The 19,443-nt window shown below is 42.1% G+C and overlaps 2 protein-coding genes and 1 long non-coding RNA gene across 3 annotated transcripts in view; all 3 read right to left on the bottom strand.

Moving 5' to 3' along the window:
• ANKRD46 (ankyrin repeat domain 46) overlaps nucleotides 1–3,957 on the bottom strand; it is a 31,987-nt gene extending 28,030 nt beyond the window's left edge. The window contains exon 1 of the mRNA XM_004768893.3: nucleotides 3,870–3,957. The gene's annotated coding sequence lies outside the window, so the exon portion shown is untranslated. The remainder of the gene's footprint in view (nucleotides 1–3,869) is intronic.
• A 3,612-nt stretch (nucleotides 3,958–7,569) lies between these two features.
• LOC106007445 lies at nucleotides 7,570–14,648 on the bottom strand. The gene is made up of 3 exons (XR_001182202.2): nucleotides 14,222–14,648; nucleotides 10,212–10,393; nucleotides 7,570–10,110 (listed from the first exon to the last, which is right to left on the bottom strand). It is a non-coding gene; the product is annotated as an uncharacterized LOC106007445 (long non-coding RNA).
• A 123-nt stretch (nucleotides 14,649–14,771) lies between these two features.
• The window catches only part of SNX31 (sorting nexin 31), a 57,917-nt gene continuing 53,245 nt past the window's right edge, over nucleotides 14,772–19,443 (bottom strand). The window contains exons 13-14 of the mRNA XM_004768888.2: nucleotides 17,651–17,707; nucleotides 14,772–15,065 (exon numbers count right to left, since the gene is read on the bottom strand). Coding sequence (XP_004768945.1) covers nucleotides 14,973–15,065; nucleotides 17,651–17,707 — 150 coding nt within the window. The 3' untranslated portion in view covers nucleotides 14,772–14,972. The remainder of the gene's footprint in view (nucleotides 15,066–17,650; nucleotides 17,708–19,443) is intronic.

A 19,443-nucleotide genomic window follows, 5' to 3' on the forward strand; every position in this document is an offset into this window, starting at 1 on the left:
AGGACCTGCATCTTGCAGATAAGATTGATGGATTAAAAAAATCAGTGGTCATAACACTGAACTTTGAAATATTTTGATCATTCTAAATCTTTACAATGTAACAAATGGCTGTAGCTACTATGGAAACAGTATACAACAAGATCAGGGAAAGAGCTTACACCCACAGCTAAGATGATGTAAATATACCATATGCTGGGTAACCTACTGATTACTTTGTATTTGTATGTGGGCATTAACTTACTCAGAGCAAACACAAGAACCTAAATTCATGTCTTCAAATAAAAACCACAGTCTGGTTTTGTTTTGTTTTACATTTACTCCCTTTTTAAAACCATGCTGTCTTATATTATTATTTATTTGCAAAGAAGTATTCGTCTTCACACTTTGTAAGTAACAAGACAAGCGTTGCTTTGTTACTTATAAATTAATTCTTAAAACAGAAATGATGTATATCGGCACGGTCAGTTCTTACTGCTACTGAGATAGCACACTTCAAAATAAATCCTAGTTCTCAATTTCTGGATCCATGTATTTTTGTTTTTAAATACACAGCTGTAACAGTTGAAGTTAGTTTTTTAACCTAAGGTAAGAACAAAGTGGTAAAAGAATGCATGTCACTGAAGCACTTTCATGAATCCTGAAATGTGTTATATCAAAAGGACAAGCTTCCTGGTGTATTGGTTTTGAAGGTTAATAATACATTACTATTATCGGTAGTAGTAGCATAGTTATTTACTTCCAACAGTTATTGATAAAATAATCCAAGTCTAGCTGCTAAGTGGGTGAAGCTGGAAATAAAATTAGTCACTATGAAAATGACTTCAGTGCTTTCAAATAATTTATGTATGAAAAATTTACAACTAACTTTTCCTAAAGAGTTGTCTATAGCTCCAATTCCTCTCCTATTCTCTCTGTAAAACCAGGTTTTAGCCCAGGTTTTCTCCCCCCCAATTCTCCTGAAAGTACTCCTGCGCAGTCACCAAAGACCTTCACATTGCTAAATCCAATGGCCATTTCACAGTCCTCATCTTACACGACTTGTCAACTGAGGAGGAGACACAGATGATCACTTTCTCCTTCCTGAAACACTCTATTCACTTGGTTTCCAGCACTCCATATTCCTACCTTTAAAGGGCTTTTTTTCCTTCTCAGTCTTTGAGGTTCTTAATCTCTCCAACCACTGTATGTGGAAAGCCCAGAGCTCAATCCTCTGTTCTTTAGACCAGATTTCAAACAATCTCATGGTTTTAAATACTATCTACTTGTTAATGACTCCCAAATTTCTATTTCAGGTTGCAATCTTTCCCATCAACTCCAGCCTCATATAACTCCATGTGAACAGGCATCTCAAACCTAACACATATAAAACTAACTCTTAATTCCCACTTCACCCACCTCCCCTTAACTCTCCACCCTTAAATCTTCCCCATCTCTATAAACAGCAAATCCATCCTTCCAACAGCTGGAAAGGCCTTAGAATTAGGCTTCATTCTTTTACCCCTATACTCCACATCCAATACATCAGGAAATCCTGGCAGCTACCAAATGGTCTAAGCTCCCATCACCTTTCTTTTTCTTTTCTTTTTTTTTTTAAGATTTTATTTATTTATTTGACAGAGATCACAAGTAGGCAGGGACTCCCATCACCTTTCACTTGGATTCCTAAAACGCTTCCTAACCAGTCTCCCCTCTTTCATCCTTGTCCCCACAGCCGATCTGAACAAAGCAGCCAGAGCAACTCTTTAAAAACGTTAAGTCAGATCCCCCAATTCCTCTGCTCAAAATCTTCCACCCACTCCCCTCTTCACTCAGAACCAGTCAGCTCTCAGACCCTCTGCCCTCCCTTAATCTGCTGAAACCTGCTGGCCTCCTTGCGGGTCCTCCAGTAGGACTGGCAGTTTCTGGCCTTCTGCACCTGCCCGGTATACTATTATTCCCCCAGATAGCCCCATGGCTGGCCCTCACCCTCTCCAGTTTTGTTCAAGAATCTTCTCCATGACGCTGTTCCTTACTTAAAAAATGCATCTGTTTCTTCTCTGGTTCTTCTTATCTCCCTTAGCTGCTTTATTTTTCTTCTTAGCAACAGTTACCATCTGACTGGATATACTTAAATTTTTCAATTATTTTGTTTATTGTACCCATTCTCACATTCCTCCAGTGGAAAGTTAGCTCCATGAACACAAAGATATTTTTCCCCACTCCTCTTCCCCAGTGAGTAGAACAGTGCCTGGCCATGGAAGGCACTCAATATACCTTTGCTATAAGAATGTTGAGTATATAAACTCCTATATCCTGTTAAGGCTAAGAGATTTGGGAGATTCTAGTATCCAACCTCTTTCCTCTTGGGAAGCAAGGATTTCCCTTCTGATGTTCACAGGAACCCTGGAGACTCTTTATCCTTCACAGTAAGTAACTCAATTTGCTCTGAACAACATGCCTAAAATCTCTTCATTCCTTTTTATTTCAGTCTCTCTCCAGTGCCTTTCCTACATCCAGTAAGATGTTAACGGTCAACGAAAACCCGTTCATTTCCCTTCAGCACCACTGTCCTAATATATTGCAAAGACAAAGTAATGAAGAATAGTAACGAAGCGCACACACACAACCAAAGAAACCCAACTCTATTTCAAATCAAACTGCATTGGTGGTGGTGAGGGCCCAAGGCCAAGCCTGACTATCCACTATAATCTGTAATGAGCAAAGACTTTTCTCATGAAACTCCTTCAAAACTAAAGAGAAGTTCGTAGAAGGCTCTTGAGCATAGCCAGGAAAATTACGCCTGGGAGAAATCGGCCCAGGCTACAAACCAAATCAAACACACACACACACACACACACCCTCTAAAACACGGGTGGACCGGTAACAGAAGCAAGAACACTGCAGTGAGGCGGATGAGGCTCAGACCCCAGCCCACCCCCTGCTAGCTGTCTGACCTTCAACAAGTGAACGCAGACTCTCCGTGCTCGGTTTCCTTATCTGGAAAATGGAAAGGGTACCTACCTCCCAGGGTGGCTACAAGAATTAAACAGAAGTATTCAAACACTCGGCGTCCTGTCTGACACACAGCAAGCACTGCAAATAGTTATCCCTATGATTCCTGTACCACGGACATTGCAGCTGTTTAAACTAGGAGCTCCTTGGTATCACCGTTATTTTATTTTCTTAAGAGTGAGACGTGTCACTATTCAGCGGTATATATGTATTTTTTTTACCTAATTATATTCAGTAGCCAATTTTAAAGAATAAACGCATCCTCTCCCCCAGGCAGGGCGCTGCACTGGAAAACCCGGCCGGTAAGCCGCCCGCTTCCTCGCACTGCACGTTAAGAGGCAAACGGCTCTTTAAACACGGGGCCAGGTGCCACTCGAGACGGTTCGGTCTCACCGCAACAGCTGTTCACACCTAGGCTGCGGGCTCCCTGCGATCCGCCGCGAACCGCCGCGCCCCCGCCGCGAAAGCACACGCTCGCTCCGGGCGCCACAGCGAGGCGCCGGCGGAGGGCTGCGACTCGGTCCTCCCGATTAACCGTGAGCGCGCTCCGCCCCGGGCCCGCCCGCCGGGGCCCGCAAACCCGCGCTGGCCCTCTCCTGCGGACGACCACAACCTTTACCCGCGAAACAAGAACCCTCGCTGGCCTTTTCGTTGCCCTCACGAGCGACACACCCTTGGGGGGAAGCCACGGCGGACCCGCGACGCCGGGTCGGGCTCCCTCCGGCCGCCGAGTAGGTGCGGGGGACCCCCGGCGGCCTCGCTCTCCACCCCTCGCTCCTCGGTCAAGCCTCGACCGGGCCTCTCAAGTGCGTCAGGGCCGGCAGGGGAGATGTCAGCGGTTCAGTCCTGGGGCCGCCCACGAGCCCCGACCCAGGTACCTTTGACACACGGCCGAGCTGAGGAGGGAGCGCCGGCTGCAGCAGGCTGAGGAAAGGAGAGGGGCGGGCCATAGAGACAGGCCCCACCTCCGGGCTAGAGCGGTCTTACGCAGCGTCGGGCCGCACGCCCCCTGGAGGCGGGAGGCCCGAGAGGCTGCTCCGCTTGCCCAGAACTGGAAACGCGGAATGAGCCTGCTCTGAATTAGGGAAAAGACAGAACCTGGCGCAGGGAGAAGAGAATGACAGGCCAGGAAGAGGTTTTTCGGACTCGAGTCCAGGAGCATTTTGCACTATCCTATTCTAAATAGACATCCCACCCCCTCAGCTAAATGAAGGCTTCTAAGCAAGGACCATTTTTATTAAAAGCCGTAGGTATCAATTAATAGTCACTGGCCTCCTGGTAAAGTTAATATTGAAGCCAAATGGACAAACTCATAATAGTAACAGCTTTAATTCTAAAATATGATGCAAAGTTGTTTTTGTTTTTGTTTTTTTAACAATGGTTGGATATTTACATCCCATTTTTTAGGATCCCTGAACTAAACGCAACGTGTATACAGCCAAAACTCACTAAAAATGTAGTGGGTAGTGGGGTAGTAGAAGTTAATTTACTGGAAACATAAAATTATATATATAATATAAAAATATAAATATATACAAATATATATTTATATTAGGTATACATATAATTAGGTAAATAAATACATATATGTATGTTTATATATAAATATATTTGTATACATATATATATATATATGTTTCAGTTTACCAGCTCTGTTCCGACAGACTTCCTCTGCACAGTGATTACCCCTTCTCCAAATTCTAGCACCTCTCGCCTGACCAGGTCACCCTCTGGGATGTCTCAGATCCATTCACTCAAGCATTATTATTCAGTCTAACAGTTTGTTCTTGGTAAAGTCATGGAAATGTTTAAGATAACTGTCAAATTCAAGAGACTCTCTCTCAAATTTCGTTCACATAAGAATTATGATTTCAGGGCATTTCACATTTTCTGGTAAAGTGACTAATCGTAAGTATTAAATACTCTCTGAATGGGTGACTTTTATTAACCAAAATGTCATGGATATCTCCCTTGTGGTTTGGGTTGACTTTATAATCTCTTCATTGATGCCGGTAAATTGTGTCAAATCTGCAGAGAATCTAAACCTTTCCCAGTGTGTTGATGGGATGCACTTCTCTCCATTAATTGGCTTACTAAACAATCTGAGAACCTATTTATTACTTCTATTCAAACATATTTCTTCCCCTTTGTGAATTGCTCTTTTTGTTTGATTTGAAAAAATGCAGGCACCCCACAGTTTTTTTCTCTGATGAGATTAAAGGAGTGAGATGCACACTACACATACTCTGTGATTCCTCCATGTCACCACACCTGGGGACGTCAGCAAATTGGTCATTAGGAGTATTCATAGAAGCCATTTCTATGCTTCAACAATAACTTAATGCTGCATGTGATCATGAACCACATGAATGTATCTCATTAAATGCAAACCAGAGTATTCCCAACTGCATTTCTACTTAGCAAGAGCACCAAAATATCTATATTCACTCCAGTGCTACTCAACTGGCGAAGAGGCCTTGGGAAATCTGAGTAGAAAGAGACAGCAGCCTTTATTGTAGCTAAAATATATTAATTTTACAAGCTTTACAGAAACATTTGGCCTGTGAACGTACTTCAGGGTCTTGGAAGGGAACTGTACAAAGAAGGGGTGGGCTGTATTAGTTCCCTATTGTCCCTGTAACAAATTACCACAGGCTTAATGACCTAAAACAACACTCAATCATCCTCTTACAGTTTAGGAGGTAAAAAGTACAAAATCAGTTTCACTGGGCTAACATCAAAATGTAGGCAAGACTGCCTTCTTCTGGAGGCTCTAGAGAAAACCCATTTGCTTCCCTTCTCCAGCTTCCTGAGGCTGTGCATATTCTGTGGCCTGTGGTTCCTTCGTCCATCCAGCCATCTAGCATCATTTCTCCTTCTGACCTTTGCTTCTACTCTTATGTCTTCTCTAACTTTGATCCTCCTGTCTCATTATAAGGACACTTGAATAACATCGGCCATTCTTTATAAATCCAGAATCTCTCCATCTCAGGGTCTTTAACTTAATCACATCTGTAAAGTCCTTTTTACCATGCAAGGTAACATAGTCATAAGTTCTGGGAATTAGGACATGGACATCTTTGAGGGGATGTTATTCAGCCCACTACAGGGCCCTGAAGCTCCAATTCTTTTCCTTTCAGGTAAATCTGCCTCTTCTTCCTCAATACCAAAGTCTGTTTAATCCCGAGTTCTGATTGTGAGACTTCCACTGGGGAGGAATACCTGTAATTACAACTGGGATATGTGTTATGAAGGAAGAGAAGAGATGCTATATAAAGGCAAATAATATGGGACCTAATTTAGGTGGTAAGGCAGCAATACCTTTGAAGAAGCGATATTGCACCTGAGACACAAAGGATGAGAAAGAGTTATTTACGCAATGAACAAGGACAATGTTCCAGATGAGGGGATAGTATGTATGGCCTGGGAATGGAGGTGTCAGAAGGTCAGTGTGGGGGCGCCCGGCTGCCTCAGTCAGTAGAACATGTGACTCTTGATCTCAAGGTCCTGAGTTCAAGGCCCACGTTGGGCATGGAACCTAGTTAAAACAAAGGAGGAGGAGGAAAAGGAGAAAGAAAAGGAGGAAGAGGAGGAGAAAGAAGAAAGAAGAAGGTGAGCATGGCCCATTTGTGTCCCTACCATTGAACCTTAGCACTACCACAACGAATGGCACATAGTAGGTGCTCAAGAATATTAGCTTAGTAGTTCTCAGCCCTTGTAGCACATTATAGTCACCACAGGAGCCTAAAAATACCAACAACTATGTCCTAGTCAAAACCAAGGCAGAATTATTTTGAAGTACGGTCCCGGCATCTACATTTTTAAAAGCTGCTCAGGAAATCCCAATATGTAGCCAATGTGCAGGGCTGAGAATTGCTGTGTCAGATACAACTGAGCGAGTGAATGAGTGAATGGATGACAGAAAAGATTTGCTTGGGGTAGGATTTTCTTTTAGGTCATTTTTTCTGGATAGGGAAAAAAGGGTTAGACTGATTATATATTACTATCCAGTCTTAGGAAATGCAGAAAGGATTTTCCCAAACATAATTGAACAGTTATCAGAAGGGACTCAGAGTGATCTAGCAACCATCCCAGTGTAACCAATTGTTACACTGTAGAAAAGAGATATGTTGGAATGGGAAAGTGCTTTAAAAACTCATCATAGTGAGGTGCCTGGTTGCTTAAGTGTCTCACTCTTGTTTTGGCTCAGGTCATGATTTCATGGTTAAGATTGAGCCCTGTGTTGAGCTCCTTGCTGGGTGTGAAGCCTGCTTAAGATTCTCTCTTTCCCTCTCCCTCCCTAAAACAACAAAACAAAACAAAACAACACCATACCTCAACGGAAGAGGGATTTCTACTGGTTTTTGAGCTTTACTCCTGTTCCAGGTTGGTTTTTGTAGTACTAACAAATGACCGTCAGAGGGAGACATGTTCCTGAAAATGTTGCTTCCATGGGCGTCCCATCTCTCATTCCTGGCTAGGGAGAATCAGGTGTTTTTAACAACACTAGGGATTCTGAAGGCTTAACCATCGAATAAATAAATTGCATATATTTATCTACACAAGAATTAGATTTATTTCGGTTCCCCAAGAGTTTAAACATTTAAACCACCAGGAAAAAAACGAAGTTTGCATGTGTGCCAAGCATTATTATATCTGCAACACTGGGAAAAAATTGGGAGCCTCAGGGGATAATCTGTCCCTCTAGCAACCAACCATAACTAGAAATTAAGTATGCAAGCAAAACCCTCAGAAAGCGATCTCTCTCCCTCTGTTAATTGCAAAGTAAACATCTTAGATCTTGAATTTCTGGAGTTACTAAGATAAGGGTTAGATCCCTGGAAAGAATAAAAGAACTTGACTCCTTCTCTGCAATACCCATTTGTTGTTTTCTTATCCACACATGCCAGAACCACACAGATGAATATATTAGACTAACTATGTATGTGATGGGAAAGTATATAGCGCTTAGCCCTGATTAAGCTTCTCTTCCAAAAGTTAAGGAACTGATCATTAGCAAGGGAATACCTTTTGCAAAGGTGTAAGCAAATGCATTGATTTGCAAAGCCTTTAAAAGCGACTGGTGAGAAGTTATGCCTGTGATCAGCAGGTATCAGTCATTGAGTTATGAGATAGGAACTCTTAGGAATGTGGAAGCCATATCTTACTTGGCATATAGGGATTATGTGGGGAACCTAAAAGACTATGTCCCAAAGAGCAACACTGTATGTCATTGAAAAAGTCAATAAAAACTCTTCAGAGTTTTTATTTTATTTTAATTATATTTTATCATTCTTATTGCATAAGAAATGATGAGGTCCGCATGTTGTTCATTTATTCTATACTTCAAAACAAGCACTAGAAACTCAGAAGTCAGTAGGTTTATAAATTTTTTTTTCAGAAGCAGGCAAGGAAAACCAACAGGAAACCAAACCAAAAGGTCTAGTCTTTTCTCCTTTCCTTTCTGGCCCTAAATTTCCTTCCTAACCTTCTAATATTCCCACCCCTTAGAGAACATGTTAGTTTAGGGTTTGTTCAGTGTGGGAGAGGAGAAGCTAGGGAAGGGTTCATGCTGGTCCCAGAGGGCTCTGGAATGTCTGCTTGGTCCAGAAAATGAGCAGCTCATTCCAACAATCTGTGTTGTTAAAGGGTTCGCTTCAACCCTGGAACGCTGCTAAGCTCACTCCGGGGGCTCACACTGAACCGACATTTTTGGCTTAGAGGGATCTTAACTCTTATATTAGTCTCAAAATAAACTCCTGGCAATCATTCAAACAGAAGCCAAGCTCCTCTCCTTCTCAGTCCTGAAAACACTCTAGGGAATGAGCTTTATCAGAACTTGCCTCAGTTCTGCTCTCTTCCTCTCCAAATACAGAGTTGGTACTTTCATTGCCACCTTTGTGAAACTGTGATGCCCCAGTCAGGAGAAAGCCCGAGGCTATTCTACTCTGACAACTATTTTCTGCCAATACACCTGGACTAACATCTTTTGAACTTAAAACTTCTGACCAGCAAGAAAGGAAACTTGTGACATTTTTATAGGGAAAAAAGGGGGGCGGGAGGAGTGGATAAGTAGTGCGAATTACTCTTAGCCTATGCATTTGTTTTAAGGCAAACAGAATCAGAAAAGACTTTCAAATGATTTTTTTTTTTTACAAACCTCAAAAATGTATTTTATATATCTATCTTCCAAGCTCACGAGACACATTAAAAGAAGAAATGGGAGTTAGTTGTCTTTTGTGTTTGTTTTTGTCATCATCCAGCAGGATTTTTTAACAAGTCCCAGGTAACAATTCCTTACCACACTTGAGCAGGAAGGTTTTAGGATTTTTTTTTCCTACAGTGATTTCACTAAGATTTCAGCCCATCTTCATTATCACCCTTAGCCCACACATCACTTTTGTTTTAATTCTGACAAATGAAAAGGAAAAAGAGGATATGACAGAAGAAAAACAAGGGAAAAAGACATCTTGACACAAATGACCCACAGTTAATTGCAAAAGAGAAACTAATACCGACATACATAATTGATATAAATCCAGTCACCTGTAAGAAATCTTCGATTTAACTACTGTGATATGTATTCAGTCAATATATGAAAAAAAAAAAAGAAAAGAAAAGAAAACCCCACCTCTGATATACAGTCTTCCTATTTTCTCCCTTAACACGATGCCATACAAGTCCTGGGACGTGGAACCGCTTTCCCTTTGCACATAAATAGGTGCACTTGCTGGAATGGTGCCTCTGGAAAGCTCCTCCAGCAATGGCAAAATAGCTACAGTTGAGTTTTGAATAGAACCCGTCTCCAAGTGGTTGACTTTGCCACATGTATGTTTCATCACTGTCATTTCACTTGTTTTACTCAACATTTTGCAGAAAATCAAATTCTAACTTCCCTTGATGAGGACCCAGATGCAGTAGATTTCCATCTCCTCTTCCTCTGCACACTAGACGCGATACAAAGAGGGGGACCTCCCCAGACGTTCTGTGGGGACTTCGTTTTCAGTGCGAAGAAGAGCACGCATGCGCGCAGAGAGGCCAGCTCATACTCCCGGCTTCAGCCTGCCGCTCCAGGCGCCTCCACCCCAGACCACCGCAGAGCCGGTCCAATGAGGGCTCCTGTGGACAGATGGAAAAGCCATTAGGAAGTACAGCCAACTCCGTGTTCCCACATTTCCGGGATGAAAACCACATTTAGTGCAGGAGCTGTGCAAACTCACCAAGGTCAATGCCTTTAAATCAACGGAGTGTCCGACTTCTTCCAAGATGTTACACAACCAAAGCCCAACTGGTGAGCTGAAGACTTTGCCCCACAGAAAAGTAAACAGGCTACACGGCTGGACCGAAGTGCCAAGCCCACCACGGACTTTTCCCATAGCTCTAATTTTTCTTATCTGGAAAACTGTTCAACACATGACTTCTTAAGAATACAACAAATAGCTATTATAAGGTAACTTATAAGCAAAGTACAATTATACATCAATAAAGTGGAGGGAGTCGAATACAATGATAAGGCGAAAAGCCATCCTTTAAAAATTTTTTAAATGAATTTATTAGAGAGAGAGCATGAGCACAAGCAGAGGGAGCTTCAGGCAGAGGGAGAAACAGGCTCCCCACTGAGCAAGGAGCCTGATGTGAGACTTGATCCCAGGACCCAGGGATCATGACCTGAGCTGAAGGCAGATGCTTAATGGACTGAGCCATGCAGGCATCCCTGAAAAGCCTTTTTTTTTTTTTTTAAGATTTTATTTATTTATTTGACAGAGAGATCACAATAGGCAGAGAGGCAAGCAGAGAGAGAGGAGGAAGAAGGCTCCACACCGAGCAGAGAGCCCGATGCCAGACTCGATTCCAGGACCCTAAGATCATGACCGGAGCTGAAGGCAGAGGCTTAACCCACTGAGCCACCCAGGCGCCTCAAAAAGCCATTTTCTAAGGGATTATTGGTGTTAGGTATACATTTTCTTTCATTCTTTCATTCTCTTTCTTTCTCTCTCTCTCTCTTTCTGACTTTTTATTTTAGAGGAGAGAGACAGAGGGAGAGAGAATCCTAAAACCAATTCCCCACTAAGCAGGGAACCCAATGAGGGGCTTGATCCCAGGACCCTGAGATGGTGACCTGAGCTGAAATCAAGTCAGCCACCCAAACGACTGGGCAAGGTGCTCCCGCTATACATTTTCTAGGTTAACTCAGCATGCTTTATTTTGAAGTGTAAGAGCCAGAAAAATATGTCTAACTTTTTCTTGACTATTTTTCTGGGATCCCTGAGGACAGGATTGAGACCACCCTCACGAAGGAGAAAAGTACCTCGTACCCCATCTCCCTCAGCCCAGAGTCCACATGGGCCCCTGGCTGCAGTCCTCTTGGTGAGCCTTGGTCCACACACGGCAGGGGGAGGGCTAAAAAAGCACCTGGAGAAGGAGAGTTGACTCTGTTGCTGAGTTTTCTTTTGTTTTGTATTGTACGATCACTTTGGCCATTATTTTCCCACTGAGACTTGGAACCTGTTTGGTTTTCCACAAATTAGGGTCACTCAGCCCTTCTCAAATTCACTTTGAGGGTAAACATTGGGTAATTTCTCACTTACATAGGTAGCATAATTTGCTTCCCAAGGGCCCAGCTGGGGATGTGCGCAAGCCACAGTCTCACCACATACGAACCTACATGGAGACTTGGCTTTAGGAAGTGAGCATGTCGGCCCTCCAGACAAAGCCTCACATGATTCTCTCCAGAACCCCCAGGGGCTCAGACCCTTGGGGGGCCTAATCACAATTGAATCAGCTCTGCCCTTTTTTCTTCTATTTTGTGAACTTTTCACACTTTGGGGTTGGCCTGTGAACCAGGGGCTTAGGCCAGTAATTTTAGGAGAATGAACAGCCACAGAAACACATACATGCGTCTAGAAGCAGGGAGAAGTGATGTTGTGAGAACAGATGCATCAGGAGAAAATTTGGCTGACTGGAGACCAGTCACAAAAGTATAAGGGAGAGAATCTATAGGCGATAGCATATGCTGGTAATTTCCAAAGCCTTGCCACACCACTCAGAAGTTACCTGAAGGGTTTCAGGAGCTGCCCACCTTTAACAATGTTCATGCACTGGCTCTTGTTTTGTCCTGGGCTGAGGGGCTAGGCTGCTGGGAAGGTTCTGCCCAGCAGCACCACACAAGAGTGAGGTCATCACCCTCAGGACAGATGGGGGCCCACTGCTGGCCTCTCTCGGAGCCTGCAGCAGGGAAGGCCACTCTGGGGATCGGAGTTTAGACTTTTCACCCACTGATGAAGTGTTTTGATGCAGAAGTAATTCAAGCCTGCAACTCCTTCTAGATAAAAACAGGCCCAGTAATCCCCAAAGGGGCTAATGGTTCTTTCTTCTCCCCCATAACTGCTAAGGAATATGTCATTTTACAAAGTAAATTTTGAGTTTTGTCTTCCACCACCCCAGTTCCTTTATTCTTCATGGTACATACTATGGAAGGTACTTGTTTCTTCTTATTTCCTGATATTGATGATGATCTCTATGTCTTGGGAAAAAACTATTAAATACAATCCTTCTGTTTTTGCCATCTTCAAACAAGGGATAAACCACTCTGCTCATTTTATAGGAATGCTACATTTGTGGGGCGCCTGGGTGACTCAGTCAGTTAAGTGTCTGCCTTCAGCTCAGGTCATGATCTCAGGGTCCTGGGATCCAATCGGATATCAGGCTCCCTGTTCAGTGGGGAGTCGCCTTCCCCCATCCCTCTCCCCGCTGCTTGTGCTCCAGCTCTCTCTCTCTCTCTGTCAAATAAATAAATAAAATCTTAAAAAGAAAAAAAAAAGAAAGGAATGCTGCATTTGTGTCTGCATAGGTACCGATCCCTCTTCTCTTTTAGCTTTATCTCCTAACTACTCCCTAACCTGAAACTTTGCCAGCACACAGTGTGGTTTTGCTCATCATTTCCCACTCGTTGTCCTGTTAAAGCCTACCCTACCCTTTCACATGTGTCTCTCCACCCCGTGGCTGTACTCCTTCTTCAAAGTCTCTCTTCCCCATGGGCCTTCCTGACCATCCCCAACTTCCTCCGACACACAGGTCCACACTACACACTGGACACCAGCCATGTGTTGTCTGGGATTATCAGCTCTCAGGTATCAGGTTGAAACATATGAAACTGACAACATAAAACTCTTTTTGACCTACAAAACAGCAATTAGGTATAGTTCAATCTAGTATATGTACCTTCTCACCCCCAAATACAAGTTCTTTTTGCACTCCTAGTCTCTCTAGTAGGCTCTTACACAGTGTAGGGTTTGCAATTAAAAAGAAATTGATGGGGTGCCTGGGTGGCTCAGTTGTTAAGTGTCTGCCTACCGCTCAGGTCATGATCCCAGGGTGCTGGGATCATGCCCCGCACTGGGCTCCCTGCTCAGTGGGGAGACTGCTTCTCCCTCTCCTGCTTTGCCTGCTTGTGCTCTCTCACTTTCTCTATCAAATAAATAAATAAATAAATAAATAAATAAATAAATAAATAGACAAACTATTCTTAAATTGGCAAAATAGTAGATAAACTTCTACTTTAATCTGAAAATGTATCCTAATCCATTAATACCATCACCATGGATGATTTGGGATGTTTATTATACCCCTTCCCCTGCAAAACCTCCTACTACTGCCTAAAATATAAATACAAAACTTAATGGCACTGGAATTTATGGCTAGAGGCACTGCTATATAAACATTACAGGACTTTAATAGATTCTATATTTCAGAAAGATCATCTCAGAATTTTCATCAGTAAATTTTATATTCACTAAAATATATTTCACATTTATTACATAATTAGTCACACAATCCAGTGAGAAAACATTAGAATATTGCACTTTATCTAATTATATTACATAGAGTCCTCTGTCCCTCTCCCTTATTGCAGTCTTAATTCCATATATAATTACATTCATTCATTATCATGATAAACTGAAACTAGATAAGGAAAAATCTAGTGAAAAAAAATCCATGGTTTTAAAGCTAAGAAACTTACAGAGTATCTGAATTTGAGTGCAGGGTCCCATTGCTTTCCAAAATAAAAAATATTCAAAATAGCATGTGATTATTAAACTGAATTTCATATTCAAAGATAAAATATAGTTACATCAATGGAGAAGTAGAGAAATGGGCAGACTGTTACTTTTGGTCTGTCCCTATTGGGAGGCTCAGGATTATGTAAGGAAAGAAATTAGTATTTCATCACCTCCTTACTCGGTGCTATGGATGGATCAGTGAAGTCCAGATTTCTTTTTCAATGATTCCATTTCCTAGAGCCACATTATCCGGAGGGGGTGAGTCATGTCTTCAGAACTTAACCCCAAATACATTTATAGTGTTTTATGCTAAGCTTTTCATTCATGTAGTATCAGAACATACAGAAGACTCATCAAGCCAGGTAAACATCTGTTAGAGTAAAAAACAAACAAACAAACTTCATACTAATTGATTTGGATTTGCCACTTGTCATTTATGAGCCATTAAAAGCAAAGTGTATAACTTGGTTCATATTTCTTTTTAATCTTAAGATTCACAGAGCTCTGAAGTACCCTTGGTGAATACAGTCAATCTTTTTTATTTTTTGCAATGCATTTATATATACATATTTTAAATTTTTAATAAACATGTAAAGTACTATTAGCCCCAGGGGTACAGTCTGTGAATCGCCAGATTTACACACTTCGCAGCACTCACCATAGCACATACCCTCCCCAGTGTCCATAACCCCACCACCCTCTCCCTATCCCCACCCCCGCCACCCTCAGTTTGTTTTGTGACATTAAGAGTCTCTTATGGTTTGTCTCCCTCCCGAGCCCATCTTGTTTCATCTTAATGGCAAGAGAAAATGGGAAGGGGTTCCATTTCTTCCACTGCTGGTGGACAGCCCACTTTTAATCCCCAAGCTCTTTCACTGTCGAGACAGCCCAGAGGACATTTAAAAATGTGAGATTTTCTCATCAAAGGTCTTCTTCCTCTATGGTCCCAAAAACACAGTCAACATTGGCCATCTCAATCTTGCTTTTTCTTGGTAGAAAACGAGAAACATCTTTCTGTTGTGAAATAAACAGGTCAGAAATGTGAGGAAATAATTTCCATAACAACAATAATAATTAGAAAGTCAGGAGAATGTTAAAATAATATTAAAAAGGCAACAGAAAGGTTACATTTATTTAAAAGATGGTTATTTCAAGTTTTTTTTTTTTTTCTCCCCATAGAAGCTTTGTCTTGGGGTAGGTGTCTGTGTTAGGACCAAGAGTGCCTCCTGCTGGTAGCTGAGGTAGACCTGTTCAGAGGGCCTTTCCAGGCACTAGTATGTCCCCAGGTAACATTTGGATGCTGCCCTCATCCTTTTACCCTCCCCCGCCCCAGTCTCACCCCCTTAAAGCTATGCAACTTTCCATTTTTAACTCTATGTCAAATCTTTTTGCACACCCCACACAAATACAAATTTCTAACAAGTTTTATATTTTAAAACATTATAAGTGGTTATGGTTGCTATAAACCCTCAGTGAGTGAAGAATTGGCCTTCAATATTTATGAAACCTCAAAGACAAGGTCATGGCTTTGTCACTGGTGAAACAAATGTTCCTTAATGGCCAGATAAGCTAAATAAAAGTTTTCTTTCTTTGAGGGATTTGTTTCGATAGAGAGGCCCCCATGGCAAAGTGTTTAAAGAAATAAACAAACTTTACTGGTTAAACAACAAATAAATACTGCTTCAGTTCTGATACTGGCTCTGTAATTTACTTGCTGTGTGACCTTGAGCAAGTTACTTAACCTTTCTGTGTTTTCAGTTCCTTTGGCTATAAACCAAGGATAATAATAATAGCTGGGTTGTTATGGGGATTAAATGAGTTATATGTGGAATGCAATTAGAACAGTGCTTGGCTCAGGATAAGCTCTATATAAAGATTTGCTAAATAAGTTGGGATTCAATACACTTGGACAACTTTTGACATGCTGGCCCTGCTTAGAGCATAAGGGACGCTGGCCTATTTTAGCATTGCTATTCATCTAAGAGGACATCTGAATTAGTTTCAATGTTGATCATAGTTGTGCTATGTGTTATCTATTGTTCTAGAACAGGGACTCTCAAAATTTGACATGCATCTGACTCATCTGGAGGGCTTGCTAAACACAGATTACTAGCCTCCATCCCTGGGGTTTCTGATGAAGTAGGTTTGGGGTCCAAAACTAGAATTTAAATTTCTAGTAAGTTCCCAAGGTATGCTGATGGTATTGCTCTGGGGACCAAACTTTGAGAACCACTGTTCCAGGATAATAGTTTCAATCCTGGCTGGATATTAGATGCCCTGAGGAGTTTTTAAAAATTCTGTTGCCAGGCCCCTAGACCAATTAAGTCAGAGTCTTTGAGGGTGGGGCCCAGCCATGATTTGTTTTTAGAGCTCCCCAAGTGATTCCAGCACGTAGCCAAGGTTGAGAACCACAGCTCTGTGCTAATCACTATGCTGCTGATGAATGGGAGTGACGGAGTGATTACTACTTACACTTTACAGGTAAAGAAATTGAACCTCGGTGCAGTGTTCCCCATTAGGGTGCTTGCTATAAATGCTGATCTGCTAAATCACTCTTTTGGAGTGGGGCCCAGGAATTTACATTTTAATAAGCACCTCAGGAGTCCCTTAAACATTTAGTTTTTGATCTGTTTGAGGACATATCCACCAGTCCATGGTGGAGTTCTTACCCTCTATCTCTGATTTAAGCAGCCAGAAAAGCTGGTATTATGAAAGAGAGGAAACTTTGCATTTAGTCTGTGTTTAAAATTTTTTTCTTTTTACTGAGCTTAGTCACTCAAGAGAGGACCTTCTATTTTCATAAGTACTGTCCTTATATACTTAGTGCATTTATATACACAGCAAGCAGACTGTGTAACAGGAGTGGATCGATAATAAATCCCATTCAAATGCTACTTGGAGGTCACCTTTATTTCACTTACATACACTAGGATTTGAACTTAGAAAGGAAGAGTTAGTTAGGGGCACAGCTCTGGAGACAGACCATCTTGCTTCTTCCCCCCATTGATTACTGTGCAACCTGGGCAAGTCACCTAACCTCTCTGTGCCTGTTTCCCCCAATGATTTATAGGACTTTGGTGAGAATAAATGTCGTGATCCACATAAACATGCTTAGAACAGTGCCTGGCACTGAGTGCCTACTATGCTTTCCACTTTGATATTTACTGTTATTGTTATCTGCCCAACAGACCTAAATGCTCCAAACAGTATTTAATAAACTTAAAGGCTGTTTTCTACAGAGTACATTGCAGAGAATTCATGAAAGGAAAGTGTGAACCAGAAAGAGGATTAAAAAAAAAAAAATTGCATGGAGTGTAGGAGAAAATCACTAAAGAATTCTATGTTCTTGGAAATTTTCTATGTAAAAATTCAGGAGAGTTTGTCTCCCGGTCCTGCTGGGTACTACAGTAAAAAAAAAAAAAATACTATCCTTCTGTGGTAGTCCTCCCATTGGCACAATCCTGCGTGAAAGAGCTTCTGGGGGAGAAAATTCTGGCTTGTTCTTAAAAGTAGAATGAATGACTTTGGTTACTTAAAGGGGGAAAAGGACAGATTTATCAAAATTATAATGTCTCAATTATATCATTTTACTCACAGACCTGGCTTTGTTGAACGCGGTGTTTTTTACGGTTGCCTTGTTCTGGAACTTCAATCTGCTAAATAGATTAGTAAAATGTCAGTCAGCACAGCCTGGAGAAGCAAGCACACAAATAATCTATTTAACTAGCACGTTTCCCCTTCTACAATAATCCTCTTAATGGTCTCCAAGACTGCCTGTCAGCAGGCACACCTGCTTCCCATCCACACAACCCCCCTTCATTTGCAAATATACAAACGTGGCAGAAATGGAGCCCCTGAAAGTGAAGTGAAGGTTCGCATTTAACACCGGTGGTTGCCTATAGATTTTGTGATTTAACACAGCTTCCAAGAGGACTTCACACGAAATGAACTCCTAAATCCTGAAATAATCCCCAGAGCTCCAATCCATACGCTGAATCAAAGCCAAATGGGGGCTTTGATTAATCAAAAGGCACCATGAATCAAGTGAAGATCAAATGGAAGTTCAAGACACTTGAATATACCTCCCGTACATGAGGTAAACTTAATATAACAGTCAAGGTCCCCGGCAGAAAACAGATGGCACACTCCTGAGGAGCAGTTTTTTTTAAAAAAGGAACTACTTCATGGAGGTGCGGACAGGATTAAATGAATCAGCAAAGGGATGTTGGAGCCCCTAGGGGCTCGCTGTGAGGGGCTGGAGGGTAATGTTTTCCACTCCTAGGCCGGAAGGGGCAGGGGTAGCAGCTGGTACTGGAATGAGGGGAGCCAGAGCTGTGGGGAGGAGAGGCCACCTCCAGGAGCCTGGCCCTCAGCAGAAGGCTGTGCCGACCACAGAGACCCGGCAGCGACAGAACTGAAGAAATAAATCCCACAATCTCACTTTTCTTCCACACTCCATCCACTGTGGCTGGGTTTTCCCAAGGGTGACCCCAGTAGGAGGCCCGAGAGCAAGATGGCAACACACGGAGATGTGTCTCCAGAGCACAGAGTGGGGTGGAGGAGAGTGCACCGGGAACTGGGAAAGGCAAGCAGGGCCTGGCACAGCCAGGAAACGTGACCTGGGCAGGGCTCAGGAGAAGGAACTCCTAGATGCTTCTTCAAGGAAAACAACACTCTTCTCAGCCACTAGTGTTAAGATACGGGTTTTACCGTATCACGCTACCACCTCTCTCCTCCAACACATAAAGTCCTTGACTCTGGATCCTCGAGTTTTCAACCACTGCCTGGTAAATGTAGGCGTTTGTAAATGCAAGAATGACGTGTGAGGAAAAAAAAAATGAACAAGGTGTGAATTGTTTATTACTGCTTATTCTTCATAAGAATATAAGGAGGAAGAACATTTCAAAATAACTGGGATAAGTAACATGACACCACAAAAGAGCGTTGCCTTTGAACTACAGTTAATATCATTATAAAATAGATTGCTTTGAAGGATGCAAAGGACTTCCTTTAGGTTAGTATTAATAGGGATGTTCATGTATTTGAAGACCAGCTTAATAATTAAAAAAAAAAATCAGTTACTAGGGATGCCTGGGTGACTCAGTCCGTTAAGGGTCTGACTCTTGGTTTCGGCTCAGGTCATGATCTCAGCGCTGAATGCAAAGGTTACTTGAGATTCACCCCCTTTCCCTCTCCCTCTGCCTCTGCCCCTTTCCCCACTCACAGGCTTTCTATCAAATAAATAAATAAAATCTTTTTTAAAAATCAGTTATTAAGTCTTGGTAAATGAGAAATTAATGCTCTGTAGTCTTACACGTTTTGTTATAGTATTATTGTTACTGTTTACAATATTACGTTATCGCTGGTAAGTAGCCTTGTGCAATGAAATACA

This window comes from Mustela putorius, unplaced genomic scaffold (genome assembly GCF_011764305.1).
Source record: "Mustela putorius furo isolate JIRA1106 unplaced genomic scaffold, ASM1176430v1.1 tig00000228_pilon_pilon_pilon, whole genome shotgun sequence".
NCBI classification, from domain to species: Eukaryota; Metazoa; Chordata; class Mammalia; order Carnivora; family Mustelidae; genus Mustela; species Mustela putorius.